General features: G+C 38.9%; 1 protein-coding gene across 6 annotated transcripts in view; it reads left to right on the top strand.

Annotated features, from left to right (window-relative positions):
• inpp4b (inositol polyphosphate-4-phosphatase type II B) overlaps positions 1–18072 on the top strand; it is a 786855-nt gene that overhangs the window by 628690 nt on the left and 140093 nt on the right. For all 6 annotated transcript variants that reach the window (XM_059965139.1, XM_059965141.1, XM_059965142.1 and 3 more), the window contains one exon: positions 6714–6861. In XM_059965139.1, coding sequence (XP_059821122.1) covers positions 6714–6861 — 148 coding nt within the window. The remainder of the gene's footprint in view (positions 1–6713; positions 6862–18072) is intronic.

Below are 18072 nucleotides of genomic sequence, written 5' to 3' on the forward strand. Positions count from 1 at the left end.
AATCCCTCAACCAGCCCACTCTGGTCGTCCCCTGAGGGCTTCAATGAATAGTACAGTACTCAATACACAATTCCGTCTCCAAGAGACAATGGCCATTATCAGTGGCTTTGTTTTGCTGAGGCCAGGACACATTCCAAACCTTGTGGATTCTCTCTCATTTCCTGGGTCCCAGACCTGAATTAATAGCAATCTTGTGATTCTCAAAAAGGAGGGGGCGACTTTGTACCCTTTGGCCCCTCAGAGTTGTGGCACATTCGTAACAGACTCACTTCCACAGGTTCAATGTCCATTTTTGTAGCAATTACACATGCAAAAAATCCATTTAAAATCTCTCCCTTCTCTTTCAGCTCCACACATGGATTACCATTCTGACAAATTTTGTCTCTTGCAATCCTTTTACTCTTAATATATCTGTAGAAGCCCTTTGGAGTCTCCACCTTGGCTGCTAGAGCAACCTTATGCCTTTTTTAAGCCCTCCTAATTTACTTCTTCAGTGTCTGCTTGTATATCTTATACTCCTCAAATATTTCATTTGTTCTTACTTGCCTATATGTGCCATGCACCTCCTTTTTTATTAGCCTGGGCCTTAATATCACTAGAAAACCCAAGGTTCCCTAAACCTGTTATCCTTGCCTTTTATTCTGACAGGCATATACAAACACTGTACTCTCAAAATTTCACTTTTGTGGCCTCCCACTTAGTGAGTTCATCTTTGCCAGTTCACAATCCTAATCCACACTTGCCAGATCCTTTCTGACACCATCAAAATTGGTCTTTCTCGGATGTAGAATCTTAACCTGAGGACCAGATCTATTCTTTTCCTTAATTGCCTTGAAACTAATGGGATTTTGATCACAAGGTGTAAAGAATTTCTCAGAACAAACTTTTGTCACCTTCTCTGCCTCACTTAGAGACCCAGCTTTCCAAGCTGATTATCATGAATTGTAATGAGCCACAGACTGCTACACAGCATTATGGAGTGAACCAAGAGTTATTTGTATGCACTCTTGGGTAGCTGCCTTTCTACCATTATATTGTGTTCTCCAATTTATTTCCAAGGTTTGGGTGTAAACCAAATTCAGTTAAAAAAAAGACTGAACCATTTAAAAACAATATCGTGATTGTTGCAAGCAAAGCAGTTGCAAGATCTTTGCCTTGCTAAGATCATGCTAAGGGTGGATTGGACAAAGCAGCTGCTGGGCTGTATATTCTGTGCTCTGTTTCTTCTTGAACACTCCAGATTGTTGGACCAAAGTCCTAATGAGTCTAATTCAAAGGTTTGCTTTCACTACTGGCAGGCTGCAGTCCTTAATCATGGTTGCAACTATCAAAGCTATCTTTCCAACTCTGTCATTATAGTACCTGTCTTGCTTTTTGTTTCATAGTGATCTAGTCTTCAAAGGCTCACTGTAATTTAAAGATTTTGGAGAGAATGTCTGTTTTTGTGTCCTTTATTTTCCAACCAAATTAACAAAAACAAATAAAGCAATTCTTACAATGGGATGCCAGATGAAGTCAACACAATATTTACTTAGAAGATTCACCAAGTCTTTTCCTTGATTTTCATGCATAGATGTTTCTGTGTAAAATTAAAAGAAACCTTCCTGTTGTTGATTTCATTTTCTTCCAGTACTGGATTACAACCTCCTCAAATACTGTGCCTATTTTTAAAACTGACTTCAGTAACTATATTTTGTAATGTTTGTCTTCTTCCTTATTAATGGACTGCGTCTCTCTCCAAACATGAGTTAGCTGACTGCCAGAGATACCCAAAATGAAGCAATTTGTGAGTTTAGTATGCAGTGCTTATTAAGTTAGTTTTATTGATGTATTTGCAAACATTACTGTGTATGTCAGTTCTGACACCTGGTGTTAAACTTTCTAACCAAGTTGCCCCTGAAATGTTTTCTGGACTCCTGTATATATAAGAGGCATCTCTGACTCCTTCAATTGACAGCCTGTTCCAGAAAATGGAGGTGCCTATACCCGTGGCAAAGCTGCCACATATAGTAATCATTTTCTCTAAGGTGTGCCTTAATAGCAGGCAATGCACACATTTACGTTGAGATTTTGGCTTGACTTAAGTAGAATGATTTGAGCTATCAGCGCACCACAATCAGGTTAATAAGCTGTGGGAATGAGATTCATCTGTAAGCTGTGCTGTGGAATTAGCAGGGGTTACTTACATATCACAATTCCGCTGGAGATTTACCGGCATGTTCAAATATTGAAACCTTGCTCTGTACTTGAAATATACTTGTAAATACCAACTCAGTACAAGCACTGCAAAAAAGAATATATGACTTTTTCTTCCCTCCTAACTTAAGTTATGCTTGTCTCACATGTAAAATGAGGAACAAATGAAGTTCTAAATTGGAAAAAGGCCAATTTTGATGGCATCAGAAAGAATCATGTAGGTTAGATTAGGATAGATTGTTTTCTGTCAAAGGGATAGTTTTTTGAAATGGGAGTCCTTCAAAAGTGAGAGATTGAGAGTAAAGTGTTTGTATGTTCCTGTGAGAATAAAAGGCAAAACTAACACGTTTAGGGTACCTTGGTTTTGGAGGAATATTGGAACCCTGGTTATAAAAAAGAATGAGGTGTATGGCACATATAGGCACCAAGGAGCAAATGAGACACTTGAGAAGGATTAGAAATGCAAAAGAACACTAAAGAAAGTCAGGAGTACTGAAAGAAGGCATGATATTGCTCTGGCAGAAAAAGTGAAGGAGAATCCCATGGGCTTCTGCAAATATATTAAGATCAAATGGATAGTAAAGGAGAAATCTGGTCCAATTGAAGATCAGCATGGTCATTAATGTGTGGAACTAAAAAGCTCGTAAGTAGATTTTTTGCAGCGGTGTTTACTCAGAAAGCAGACACGGAGTTTAGACAACTGACGCAAAAACAATAGTACGGACTGTATCTGAATTACAGAAGAGAAGGTACTTGCTGACTTGAGGCATATTAGGTTGAATACGTCCCCAAGATCTGACAAGGTGCCCCCTTGGTCTTTGAGGGAGGCTGGTCAGAAATTGCACTAGCCCTGGCAAAGATATCTAAACCACCCTTAGCCACATATGATGTGTCAGAGAGCTGGAGGACAGCTGAAGTTGTTCTGTTGGTCAAGAAAAGCTCCAACAATAAGCCAGGAAATTATAGGGCAGTGTGCCTGACATTAGTAATGGGTAAATTAATAGAAATGATGTTAAGGGACAGAATATATAAGTATTTGGATAGATAGGATCTGATTAGGGATATTTAACATAAGTTTGTGCATAATAGGTTGTGTGTAACCTTAGAAAGAGGTGACATAGAATTGAAAGATGTAGATTCCTTTTGGGTAGAGTTTAGGGACTGCAAGGTTATAAAGACTGTGATGGGACTAATATGTAGGTCTCTGAATAGTAGCCAGGATGTGGGTACAAATTACAACAGGAGAAAAAAAAGGCACGTGAAAAGGACAATCCTATGATAGTCATAGGGGATTTCAATATGCAGGTAGATTGGTAGATCAGGCTGGTGCTGGATCTCAGGAGAAGGAATTTATAGAATGTCTACAATATGGCTTTTTAGAGCAGCCCACTAGAGAAAAGGCCATTTTAGATTGGGTGTTGTGTAATGAATCAGATTTGATAAGTATGCTTAAGGTAAAGGAACCCCTAGAAGAAATTGATCATAATATAATAGAATTCACCCTGCAGATTGTGAGGGCGGAGCTTAAGTCAGATGTATCCATATTACAGTGGAGTAAAGGGAACTGCAGAGGCATGAGAAAGGAGCTGGCCAAAGTTGATTGGAATGGGCTACTAGCAGGGATAATGGCAGAAAAGCAATGGCTGGAGTTTCTGGGAGCAATCGGAAGGTGCAGGTAGATACACCCTAAAGAATTAGTATTCCAAAGGGAGGATGAGGCAACCGTCACTGACAAGGGAAGTCAAAAACAGCACAAAAGCAAACGAGAGGTCACACAATATAGCAAAAATTAGTGGGAAGCTAAAGGTTTGGAAAACAACAGGGAGCAAATTAAAAAAAAGCAATGAGAGAAATGATGACTCATGAAGGTAGGATGGGCAATAATATTAAAAAAATGATACCAAAAGTTTTTTCAGATATAAAGAGCAATCGAGAGTGGATATCGAACTGCTGAAAAATGATGCTGAATTGGTAGTATTGGGGGGCAAAGAAATGGCAGGTGAACACAGTAAGTATTTTGCATCAGTCTTCACTGTGGAAGACACCAGCAGTATGAAATTCAAAAATGTCAGGAGGGAGAAGCAAGTGTAGTTGCTACTACTAAGGAGAAGATGCTTGGAAAGCTGAAAGTTCTGAAGGAAAATAGGTCACCTGGATGGACCAGATTGACTACACCCCAGGATTCTGAAAGAGGTAGCTGAAGAAATTGTTGAGACATTAGTAGTGATCTTTCAAGATTCTGGAATGGTTCTTGAGAACTGAGAAATTGTAAATGTCACTCCACTCTTTAAGAAGGGAGGGAGGCAAAAGACAGGGAATTATAGACCAGTTAACCTGACTTTGGTGGTTGGTAAGATGTTGGAGTGCATTATTAGGGACAAGGTTTAACAGAGTCCCATGTGGGAGGCTGATCCAGAATGTTCACACACTTGGTATTCAGGATGAGGTAGCACATTTGATTTAACGTCAGTTTAGCAGTAAAAGCCAGGGAATGGTAGTAGGTAGTTGCCTCTCTGACTGGAGGCCTGTGACTAGTAATGCAACACAAGGATTGGTTCTGGGTCTATTGCTGTTTGTCAAATATATCAGTGATCTGGATGATAATGTCGAAAACTGGATCAGCATATTTGCAGATGACACCAAAAATGATGGTGTAGTGAACAACGAGAAAGGCGATCAAAGCTTGTAGAAATGGACAAGCTGGAAAAATGGGTTGAAAATAGCAGATGGAACTTAATAAGGTATTGCACTTTGTGAGGACAAGCCACGGTAGGACTTACACGATGAACGGTAGGGCAACGAAGAATGTGGTAGAACAAAGGGACCTGGGAATACAGACTGGGCGATAAAGAGAGCTTTTGGCATATTGGCAAACTTTACCAGGATGTTGCCAGGACTTGAGGACCTGGGTTACAGGGAAAGGTTGAATAGATTTGGACTTCATTCCCTCGGGCGTAGGAGAATGAAGACAGGTTTGATCGAGATGGAACGTTTAGACAGAATAGGCTTCTTCCAAGGAAATTGGATGAGACTAGAGCTAGAGGACGTATGTGAAGGGTGAACGATGAAGCTGAGTGGGAGCTTCTATATTCAGAGGACTTGTGAGTGTTGTAGGAAGTGGTGGATGTGGGTTTGATTGCAACTTTTAAGGGAAATTTGGATAAGTACATGGATGGAACAGGTATCGGACTAGGGAGAATACCAGTTTGGCACGGATCAGATGGGCCGATTGGCCTATTGATGTAGCAGTCTATGCTTCTATCTTTTTATGAAGACCTTAAATGTTGAATTACATTAGCTCCATAGCCTTTCATCAAAAATAAATATCTATGAAAGAAGACACTGATGATTTACTGTATAACTCTGAGCTATGAATGCATGCAAAATAGGAAGAATTTCACACTGGAAACCAATATGGTGATTCTAACTGTGGCTATTCATAGAAATTCTGAATATCGCTGCATTTTTGAAGATTTTTTCTAATTTGATCGTGAGAAAGTACAAACTGAAGACCAATGTTCTGCCCATTTTATATACTAAACCTCAGGTCTATTCCAGGCTTCATATACATTGACTCTTTGATGAACTTCCTTCTTTGTCAGCCATTCTTCTGGCTCTTTCTGTTCTTGCATCATGAATTACAGCATTCTCGAATAATCTATACTTGTTTCAATTCCACCCCTCATCTGCAAGTGACCTCTCACCATTGGAAAACACAGTTGTTTCCATCCAGTTTTATCTCACCAGTGTTATTCTTGATCCCTCCATTGTCTCTAACTGTTTGACTGATATCAGTGTAGATGAGAAGAAACTTAACCTGACTCAATGTTGAGAAGACAGCCAGAAACTCCTTTGCCCCCCACTCAACGTCTTCATCCCTTTGCCCCCCACTCAACGTCTTCATCCCTTTGCCAAGAAGCTGCCTGAAAATTTGATGGCTCACAATGTTGAACTTTCATCTGTTCTTTAATAAACACTATTGATTTTTTTTTCCAATGTAAGTTGCCTGATTCTCCCTCCCTTTATCTGCTGAAGCTCTCATCCAACTGTTTAGTTCAACTGCCTGGGAGATCGGCTTCTCTGTTTCTATTCTCTATAAGCTTGCTCTGCTGCCTATAACTGAACTCTCACTAAGCCCTTCCACCCGGCTATCTTGGTTAACTTCTGGTTAAACGTTGTTTTAATGTTAAAATTATTACCCTCCATACATCTTGTGCAGCATTAGGAGCCCCTGATATGTCTACTATTTTAATTTGGGTCTCTTGATCCAAATCACATGAGAATGTAATATGATAATGCAGTTAAGTTGGGGGAGCATGTTGCTTTTTCTTTATTTCTGGCAGACCACGTACCTCACGAGATTCATGGTCAACCGGCTGAGGGATCTGTCTTGTCATTGTTCAACTGCTCAGCTTTATTAGTATATATTTGTTTATTGTGATTAGATAATTATTAGGTTTCATTTATTTTATTGATTTACTTAATAATTTATTGCAATTGTTCTTTTCTTCTCACAGTGTTTAAAAATATCATATATAAAGTTTATAAATTACCTACAGCCAATGGCAAGTGGCTCTGTGTACGAGAACAAATGGCTGAAAGTACACTGTCCTTCCATATCCCCAAGCAACTGATAAAACTCTTCATCCAAGAAGATACAAGAAGGTAAATTGCTGCAGATTGACTAAAGTTTTATTCAGCTTTCATCAGAGTAAGATGTACTAGGATCACATAGAAAAATATATCTCTTCTAAGTCCCCCACCATCTCCGTCCAAATTTTTATGCAATTTGACCACAATAGTTAAAAATACATCTCAACTTTTTAGATGAGTAATTTGATAAATGTTGTCTGTTAATTCAGAAATTTTGTTATGATTAAATAATCATTTGCAAAAGTAATCATTAATGCCCCACTCTGTCTAGGATTTCTTGGTGCTCTTAATTGTATTGTAAAATGATATTACTCTTTAGGATTCTTTCCCAGAAAGGTGTTCCAGTGTAGTATTTTAATTTAATCGATACCAATTGGTTTCTGAAACAGACATCCAATTATATCACTGAAGCTCTATCAGGATGCTTATGTACGTTTAATAGTTATATGGGAATATTACTGAGTATACAATGAAACCAGACATGGGGATCCCAGTGTCTAATTAGCATCCCCGTTCATTGCAATGCAGGTAGCATGCCAAATGCACACTGGAATCATAAGTGTCTGCAGGCGCTGTAAACTGCAAAAAGGACAAACTACTGGAAGAACTGAGCAGGTCAGGCAATATCTGTAGAGGGAGATGAGTAGTTGGGTTGAGAGCCTTTATCTGGTCTGAAGATATAGAAGGGAGGTAGCCAGTTTAAAGAGGTGCGGGTGGGGGAGATCTTCCAACAATTATTTTTTTGCCCCGCATGCACATTGCCTGGTTTATATCATGATTTCTGCATGCATCTAGTATTAAACACATCATTGACATGAATCAGAAGGGAACCAATAGTGTCACTTGTCAATACCTTTTGAAGGTAATCCGTGCGCTTTATGCTGGCCCATTGTTCTTAAAGGGGAAATGCATTTTAGTTGAAGAAAGTGTTACCTATCAAACATGAAGTGAATCTAGGTAGGGAAATGGTGAATAAACAGAGGGCCAGAGGAAGCAGATTGTGGTGGAACATGATGCCAACTATTGAATTCTGAAGATGCAGCTTCAACACCGTTAAGAGTTTCAATTAACTTGGGGTTAAAGGCAGTAAGTGAATTTTTAACTGCCATATCCAATCAACTTCACAACTGGCCAGTAATTCTGCACAGTTCCTCACAGTGTCATCTCAAATATCTCAAATATCTCCCTCAGTTAGGGAATCACTCTTCCTTCATCGTCATTGTTCACTACACTCTTACACGCTTAGCGGCTTTGTGAGATTGTAAGTACAAAGTACATTTATTATCACAGTATGTATACGATATACCACCTTGAGATTTGTCTCCCTACAGGAAACCACAACACAAAGTAACTCGATAGAACCCACTCACAAAGGACAGTCAAACACCCAATGTACAGAAAAAACAAATAAATGCAAAAAAAAGTAAACTACTAACATTCAGAACTGAAGTTCACTGAAGTGAGTCCACAGCTATGAAACCAATCATCACTGCAGCTGATTCGGGAGCCCATTAGTTGCAGGCCACAGCCTTAGTTCAGCGCAGAGACAAGTAAATCTTGCAGAGCAGCAAGCTGAACTGGCTTGTCCTTTGCACTCATGTCCATCGCCTACTATTTGTTCACTATTTGCACACAGTGTTAACCATTCATCAAGATAATATCACTCCCCCCAAAATGCACAAAACTGATACATTGTCTTGCTCGATAGTGTGGTGCAGAACTAAAGGGTTATCATAGGCAGAATTATCAGATCTAATCCTCATTTATATTCTACTTTTTCCTCTGAGTATGACCTTTTCTGACTTAAATTGCAGACAGTTTAAGCATGTAGCAGTAAAGACTGGTGTTTAGCTCCATTCTTGCTAAATACCAATACCCAAGGTTTTATTTCCACATATGAGGCTGTTTGGTCTTCAAAAATATACCATCAATACCGAATGCCTCAGGCCAATTTTCACCTGAGTCGTCAGGGTGAATGGTCAGGGTATAACTGCAGCACTTCCATTGCAAATTGACACCAAGATGATTAAAATGAGAATAGTGTTTCTTTATTTAGACACTTCCTTTGATTCTTTTTGGTATATTGGCCTCCTAGACAGGTTAGATGGAGTTCTGCTTTACTGTGTTATATAGTTTTATGGATAATTTCCATAGTGATCTCACCTTCTGACTGTCACAGTCAAAGTTTACCAATTCTGCAGCTTGTTATCCTCCAGTTTTGTCAGGAAAAGACAGAACAGTAAAACTCCATTGATTAATTTATTATTTGGAAATTCTGGTGGTTTGGCATGTGGTTCAGTAACTTCTGCTTGTGCTGTCTGTAGACCCACCGGGGCCCTGCTTCCGTTGCATGCTATAAACTGAGTAGGTTCCTGATCCTGCAGTCTCTCTTTATTCACCAAGGCACCATTTGCTGCACTACACTTAAACTTACTGGGGACCCCATTTCCCTCACACCCTTTAAACTCACTAGATTCTCCAGAAAGTTTTTATATTACTGTACTACAAAAAAGAGAAGTAAAATGTGTTGGAGTATTATTTTAATATTCAACTTCACTTTCTCCATCACGTAAATATTCTCGGTCCTTGGGAGTGGGTACAGAGGAAATGTCAGGGTTAAATTATTTACGCAAAGAGTGGTGAGTGCGTGGAATGGGTTGCCGGCGACGGTGGTGGAGGCGGATACGATAGGGTCTTTTATGAGACTTTTGGATAGGTACGTGGAGCTCAGAAAGATAGAGGGCTGTGGGTGATCCTTGTAATTCCCAAGGTAGGGACATGTTCAGCAGAAATTTGTGGGCCAAAGGGTCTGTATTGAGCTGTAGGTTTTCTATGTTTCTTACCTATGGACACATTTTACGAACTCTTCGTCTCATGTCCCGATATTTATTGACTATATTTATTATTATTATTTCTTTTTTCTTCCTTTTTGTATTTACACAGGTTGTAGTCTTTCATTGATTCTATTATGCTTGTTGGATTTATTATGTATGCATGCAAGATAATGAATCTCAAGATTGTATATGATGACAAATATGTACTTTGATAATAAATTTATTTTGAACTTAACTTTAATTGGGGTGATGTGCAATGTTTCCAGGTAATCTGTTAAGCTTAAGTCACAAGGGTGCCTGATGTATCAGCTTCGTACTGTAATATTTTTACAATTATCTTGCCACCTCATGTAAATATCTCTTGTCTGTTAAAATTCCTTATCGTACTTGTCATTAATGTCTGGTGGGTTTGAACAGAAATATCAATAAGGAGCTACTTTTTTCCTTGGTTTCTTTTGAAGGATGTTAATGAGGCAATAAAAAAAGCTATGGTTTAACATGCATTAAGCGAATCCTAGGATAAAATTTTAAACCTTGGGAACTATGTGCGAATGTTCCATTAATGCAAATATGCCATATTATGATGGTTTATGACCTTGGTACATAATATGTGTTTGTGAAACTTAATTGTAATTTTACTTTCTGGCAGCCAGTCATCTGGGCACAGTCATATGAAATAGCAGTTTGATTCCTGCATGGCCAGGCATTTTTAAAAATTGGAATGTTTGTGTTATATTTCCAGATTTATTCATGTGTTTTAAAATGCCTGGACTTGAAAATGTAATTACCAGGAAATTAATTTTCATTTTTCTCAAGCTAAACACAATCTTTAGTAACATTTGTACCTTCTAATCTTTTTTTTAATTTAACAGCTATAATAGTGTGCTTTGTGCTGCCAAACTGGCATTGTAATTCTAGGCTAATAAACAAGAACTAATTGAGCAGGTTGCCTACAACAATTTTGTTCTGAATTTTGGTTTAGAATGCTTAACAACTTTGTGAAGGCTTGGAAATGGTTCACTGGAAACTCCTGTAAACTTCTGTCAGTTGGCAAATTAAAAATAAACCAGTTCCTGCTTCAGGGCTGATTTAATAGAGAATGCATTTCTTGTCCTGAACATATTAAAGCCATTTGAATTTATAAAACTGTGAAAAATCATTTGACCCCAAGTCTCTGCCAGTGCAGTTTGCTGCAGTCTCTCGATTCTCTCAATCAGAACGTGATGCTAGAAACAAGCTGGCCTGGCTTATTGCTGATGTCTGGTGAAAAATCTGCACTGTGCTTATATTCAGCTGTTGGTATGTGTCAATCTGATGTTAATTGCCAAGGGCTTGTGCAATGATAGGTCCTTGTGTAATTTGATACCATCCTATGGGCAGATCAAAATGCATTCAACATGAAAAGGTTGGGAAAAAAACTTCAATATCTAGCAAAGTCGTGAGGATTCAAGATCAATAAAACATGCAAAATAACTCTGATTCAGAGACTTTAAAAAGTATTAAACCAATTAACAATTAAAATATTTTGCATTAATTAAAACACTTTTTAAAATAAGTTAAGATAATTGAACAAACATTATTCATTCAAAAAATACAGATTACCTTGACTCCCTTCCCCATTGTAAAGAATTCACTCACGATGTCTGACATCAGATGCTGTGGTTGTCAGTTAAATCAGCATATCCAAGATTTGTACATTTGGGTGGGGCTGGCCAACTTCCTGATACTTAGGTGGTGTTGTGAGGGAAATATATAGAATGTCAGCAGTACATTACAGAGCTTGCAAAATTTCCCGGCAAGCTCTGGCCTAATTTTTCCACTCTTAGCCTGAAAAATCATCTATTACGCCTTGACAGGTCAAAAGCAGTGGAGTTAAAAACTCCATGATGAGGTAGACTTAGCAGCAATGTCTTAAATTACATCTTAGGCTGTCAGTTGCAATTATCTGTTGGTGGATGTACCTTTCAAATTGCATAACTTTCTTGATTTTGTGAAGGGATATTACTGTCATGATTTTTATTTCGATTTGTAATTTAACAAGCACAAGTTGCGGTCAGGTTCAAACTCCACAGTTGTTCTCTCTGGACCAAGTCATTTGATGGGCAGGTTTAAGTATCAAGAATGATTGCTGGAATAAGGTATTGAAGATTTGCTTTGCTGTAAAGTTAAACCTCAGCCAGATTTGGGATTAGAAGGGAAACATTTGTCACTTTATTTATTCTGTTGTCCAGTTTAAAATGGTACTGGTGAAACACAGCGACTACTTGCGGGTTGCAAACAAAACTATAAATTACTGTATTTATCACACTTTTTCTCAGGAACAATCACTGCAGTCAATAGCCTGTCACTTCCCTTTCGGAGCTGAGCTGTTGAATTGTCAGTACGACAACCTGTCATCTTTGCAGAGTGAAGTCTCGAGGTTGCAGGACCGATGTGGTGTGGCATGTATGGCCCAAATCAAGGTGGCTCTGCCCAGGCCCAAGGTCAGGGAAAGAGCCAGTGTTGGGCCATTACTGGAGTGGACTTGGGGGCAATTCGACGCAGCAAGGAGGGCAGAGGTGGTGCAGAGTCATAGCGGTGGGGTCTGGGCCCCAGCTGAGAGTGAGGAAAGAGCCAAGGTTTGATCGATTAAAGCACAAGGCTGCATTGAGGCAGCAGGACCCTGACCCGAGGGCATATTGAAGCAGCAGGTCCCGGGTCTGAGAGTGAGGAGCGACCTGAGGTTTGGTCGAATTTAGCACTGGGCCAGATTGAAAAGGTCAGGGTGTTTGGACCACAGACAAGGGATGTGCCTGTTCAGCTCAGTGCTCTGTGTGATTTACTCGTCTCTGCAATGAACTGAGGCTGTTGCCTACAACTGACAGGCTTCTGAATCATATGCAGTGATGGCTGTCTTTGTGTCTGTGGACTCACATCTGTGAACTTCAGTTCCCAATGTTACTGTATTTGCTTACTTTTATTGTTTGCACGATTTGGAGATTTTTCTGCACACTGGGTGTTTGATTTTTTTTAATAGGTTCTATTGGGTTTCTTTGACTTGTGGCTGCCTGTAAGCAGATGAATCTCAAAACTGTACATAATGTTGATAATAAATGTACTTTGACAGGCATGGTACATTTAGAGCATCCTTAAATTGATCTCTTAATTTCAAAGGCAAATCTTACAGTTTAGATTATTAGTTCTTTTATACTGCTGTGTATGTGACATATCTAAGCTAGTGCTTTCTTTGTAAGTTTAGGGAGATATCAGATGTTTTTGAATCTCATTTAAATACACCTCAATACAAGATGTGTTTGCCTACAAGTTTATGTAATTTGGTAATTTTCATTTTTGCCTAGATTTCAGTGATGTAACTGATTCCATGGCAGCTTCCTCTTTTCTAGGCTGTATTTCAATGCTTGTATAAATACTATTAATAACATTTTTTCTATTATATTACTGTCAAGGACAGTTAACCTTAGTCATTGATGTTAAAATGAAAATGTCATCTGGAGTAATAACAATGTTGTAAATGTTGTCAAATCCAACTATAAATACCACAATAAACTGGGCTAACACAGTAGGGTATTTGCATGAGTAGCATATCTTGTTTTGAAATTTTCCATATGGAAGAATAAATTGAATGAAGTTCAGACCTTGATGTTATTGGCAATTGTTACTTAGAGCTGATATTCTTCACTATTTAATGTACTAAATCAACTGTTAATTGAAGTCAATACTTTGTCATTTCAAATAGGTTTAGACCCTAATAAGTCACAAATGTTGCGTTCTTTATACGTACCGTGGGTTACTCATAAAGAAACATATTCTGGAAGGACATAACTAGAACTTTTATTTAACAGCAAACAGCAACCACGCTTTAACATACAAGCTTCTCGATCATCCTGTCATTTCTGCGCATGCTCTGAACTCTGTCTAATCACGTTCTGACACGTGACATGTGATATCATCATATCTTCCTTTCCTTAAAAAGAAAACAATTAGCAACATTAATCAAAACAAATGCAAAATTTAACATGTCTCTATCAGTCTCTCTGGGGGTTTATGAACATGAGTAGACCTTCTAAGTGGTTCAGACAGTTCTTGTGTTTCATTGTTATTTCCATGTTTTGTCTGGTCTGCATCAGTTAATGAAAACTTAGAATTTGGCTCTTTCTTGGAGTCTGTGTGAAGAAATCAAAATTCATTCATTAACTGTGTAATCTCAGTATAATGCTGAGACTTCACAATTTCAATAAAACTTCTCAATTCCTTCACTTGTGCTTTCATTTCTTCAATTGGATCCTGATTCTTGTCACTCTTTGACTTCAGGTCAGTATTGTACTGTACCGGCAAGTTTGGCCTCTATCCTCCTGCACAGGTGAGATTGTGATGGAATGCATGGCCCATTGATGCATGTGCATTACTTCCAGAGGGCAAAATTGCAACTCCTGGTTTTGTTGGCAATGCTTTGTCAGATGCTGGTAACAAAGGGATGGGTCCGGGAGCTTTCTTTATGACTTCTTTTACTTTTGCCGCATTGGAATCAAATTCTGTTCTCCCTTGCTCTTTCATCAAGTCACTTGTGTCACTGTCCAGGACTAACACTCTTTTCACCAAATTCAGTCTCTCACAGGCAGATAATCTCAGTATTGACTGTACATTCCTTGGCACCACCACAAATGTAAGTGTGTGCACCATATTTTTTGTGTGATACTTTTGCCACACATGTTCCTCTAACTGGAATGTCCACCAGAATACCCGGTCACTTTTATATTTGTCTGATGTAACTTTGGTCTTGGATTTAATGCATTAAACTCAGTTTCTGCAAGAACATTTATTTGTGCTCCAGTATCCAGTTTAAACAGAATATTGTTTTGGTTCACTTGCAATGGAATAGTCCAGTCATTCTTTCTTTCCTTGTTTTCACAAAGCACATCGATATAAAACTCTGATGTTTGTTTTCAAGTAGTGCATTTATGTGTTTTATTTCCTTTCTACTTCTGAAACAGCGTGAAAAATGATCACCCTTACCACAGTTGTTGCACACTTTCCAATACGCTGGACACTTTTTAGATCGGTTCTGCCGCCCACAGCGATCACAAGTTTTTTTCTTTCAGACGATGTCTTGCTCTCCGTCAGTTTCATTGTCGCTTCATTATTTTTTCTAATATGTTCATGCTTTAGAGTATCTACACTGCCGTTCTCGATAAAAAGCTTTTTAGCCTGTGACATTACAGTCTCCAAAGCTTTACAGAGTACCACAGCTTTTTCCAAATTCATATCTTGTTTTAACAGTCTTTCTCTCAGACCATTATCCAGAATGCCGCAAACAATTCTGTCTTTAATGAGAGAGTCTGTGAGCTCTGCAAGCTCTCTTCTTTTACTCTGATTTCTTAGTTCCATAACAAATTGATCAATCGTTTGACCAGCTGTCTGCTTGTACGTAAAGAATTTGTACCATTCATACATCACATTGCACTTCGGTATACAAAATGCTTCAAACTTGTCGATTATCGCTTTTAGATTTAAATTATCTCCATTCTCAAAAGTAAAATGGTTATGTACCTAAATTGCGTCGTCCCCAATCACAAGTAGAATTGCAGCTTTCGTTTTCTCCATTTTATTATCTGCTTCGATCGCCAATAAATAAATTTCAAAACACTGTTTAAATCTTTTCCACTTTTCAGCTACATTTCCAGTCAGCTGAAGCGTCGATGGGGTTTGCAAAACTTCCATTTTTTAAACTGTTAGCAAACACTAAAAAAGTTTGCGCTCTTTTTTTCGATTATCTTCGATTCTCCCGTTTCCGTATATTCTTCCAGACTGACTTCTGACACCATGTTGTGTTCTTTATATGTACCATGGATTACTCATAAAGCAACATATTCTGGATGAAAATAACTAAGACTTTTATTTAACAGCAAACAGCAACCACGTTTTAACTTACAAGCTTCTCAATCATCCTGTCATTTCTGCGCATGCTCCGAACACTGTCTAATCACGTTCTGACACGTGATATCACCACAACAAATTCACCCATTAAATTTCTGCATCAAAGGTTAAGGATTAGCTGTATTTGTCACATGTACATTGAAACATCAAAGGATATCATGAGATGTGTTGTTTGCTTCAAGGACTAACACAGTACGAGAATGTGCTGTACGTCTGTCCGTGTTTCTGGTGCCAACATTGTTTTCCCAAAACTTACTAACCCTAACCCGTTTATCTTTGGAAACTGTGAGTAAAGCAGAGCACCTGAAGGAGGCCCACAGGGTCACGGAGTGGGAACGGAGTCCCAGTCTTCCGATTGCTGGTGCTGTAAAACATTACGATACCATCAACAGAGTAATGACATTTGAAAAAGAGTGTCTGTTGTTGCAGCCCAGCTCATTTCTTGTAGCACAATTTATATGCAAAGTAGATTGGATGATCATTAAAACATTTGCTATAATCCTAAGCAGATAGAATATGGCCACTGTTTACATTATGGAGACTGAAGAAAGCTTAGTTCATCCAGCTATTAAAAGGAAGATGAGCAATTCATCCCCTCTATTATTTGAAGAATTTACCATGGTGTGGAAAAAATAATAGTGAATTGAAGCTTTCTTATATTGAATAAATTTTCATCTCTGCTCTAGATAGAATGCAGCTCTTCAAAATCAAACAGCTTCAGGAAAGACACTGATGGACTATTTACCACTGAATGTATTATCTTCACTGTAGTGCCATTTATATGATGTCAATAATTAACCAAAGCAAACAGTTTAATTGCATATTACAAATGAGACAATCTGAAAATGCTAGAAATCAAAGCAAGACACAAAATTTTGAGGAACTCAGTAGGTCCGGCAGCATCTATGGAAATGAGTGCAGTCTTGCTGAAGGGTCTCGGCCCGAAACGTCGACTGTACTCTTTTCCATAGATGCTGCACGGCTGGATGGGATATTATCAGTATTTTAAAATTTGCTGATGACTCCACTGAGCACATGGGCCAAGTTAATGCACCACACTCTGAACGACGAATATCATATGCACAAGAATGCTCATGAAGGGTTCTGGTCAAGATGGCGCCAGCGAACAGCAATTCCTTGGGCAACATCTTTCAGATAGCCAATCTCCTAAATTATTTCACTTTCCCTGTGCTGTCTGCTTGTACCTTTTGTCTTGTTTGTATTATGGAAATGGTTGGAGCCAGTTTCATGCAGTTTGGAACTTGATCAAGTGATCTAGTGCTCTGCTGTGTCTGGAGAACTGCCTCGAGGAGATCAGAGACGGGGACACGAAAACACGAACTGACCCAAGGAAAAGACCAGAGGTGGGGCCCAGGGTCACGAACGATTCCATCTCGAAGTGGCGTGGAAGACTGAAGTATTCAGGTGAATGCAGAGTGGGTCAGCGATCACTCCCGATGGAATCCACGGCCAGCAGCCGAGCTGGTGGTGTTCGTGGCAGTCACTCTTCACAGAAGGACTGAGTTTGTCTGGCACTCTCCTTGTACACTAACGGAAAGATGCTTTCAATATTCTGAGATTTATGTGATTGGACTCCTCCAGTTTTTTTTTGGTATTTTCTTTCTTGTGGCCAATTGGTGAGTGGGTGATCTGTTAAATTTTTATGTGTGAGGGGGTGATTGTGGGATTTGATGCGATTGCCACATTTCATTTCTGTGACTGAGAGGATTGGGGATTGTTATTGTTGCTGTTTATTCCGTGGGGAGTGGGGAGGGGATTTGATGCGATTGCCACTCTGTTTTTTCTGTGGGGAGGGGTGGGGGATTTTGGGGTTTGCAAGTTTTGTTTCTTTTTTTTTGGTGCAGGAGGCAGTTGATGTCTTTTCTTTCAACAACTCTGATATTCATGACAAATATCACTGTATTTGCATACTTTGACAATATCATGAACCTTTGAACATTTGAGAAAATAGGTAGGCCACCTAATCTCTCAATTTAATAAGATAAATGGTTGATCTACCTTGGACCTCAACCCCTCTGTGTCCACGTTACCCTCAATTTCATGCTGTTTCAAAACTGTGACTGCATACTCTTCTTAAACAAGTCCAGTGATCTGACTTCTACAACCCCCGGGATAGAAAATGCAAGGGGCTTGCCATGCTCAATCGGAAGAAATAGTGACACATATCAGTTTTAAATTACTGTACTCCCATCGTGTAAGCGTGACCCTTTCATTGGAGACTATTTCACATGTGAAAGCATCTCAATATCTATCTTGTCATGCCCCTTTAGGATCTTGGAGATTTCAAATAAGATAACTTGAACAAGACCCGTTTACTGATACTCTATCTTCTGTGCCAGTTCTTCAATCTACATTAATGCACATCTCTCCTCCCCCGCCACTTTTGCTATACACTGTTAACTTGTGTATGAGCCTTTTGTATGGGATGTTACTG

This window comes from Hypanus sabinus, chromosome 3, assembly GCF_030144855.1.
Source record: "Hypanus sabinus isolate sHypSab1 chromosome 3, sHypSab1.hap1, whole genome shotgun sequence".
NCBI lineage: Eukaryota > Metazoa > Chordata > Chondrichthyes > Myliobatiformes > Dasyatidae > Hypanus > Hypanus sabinus.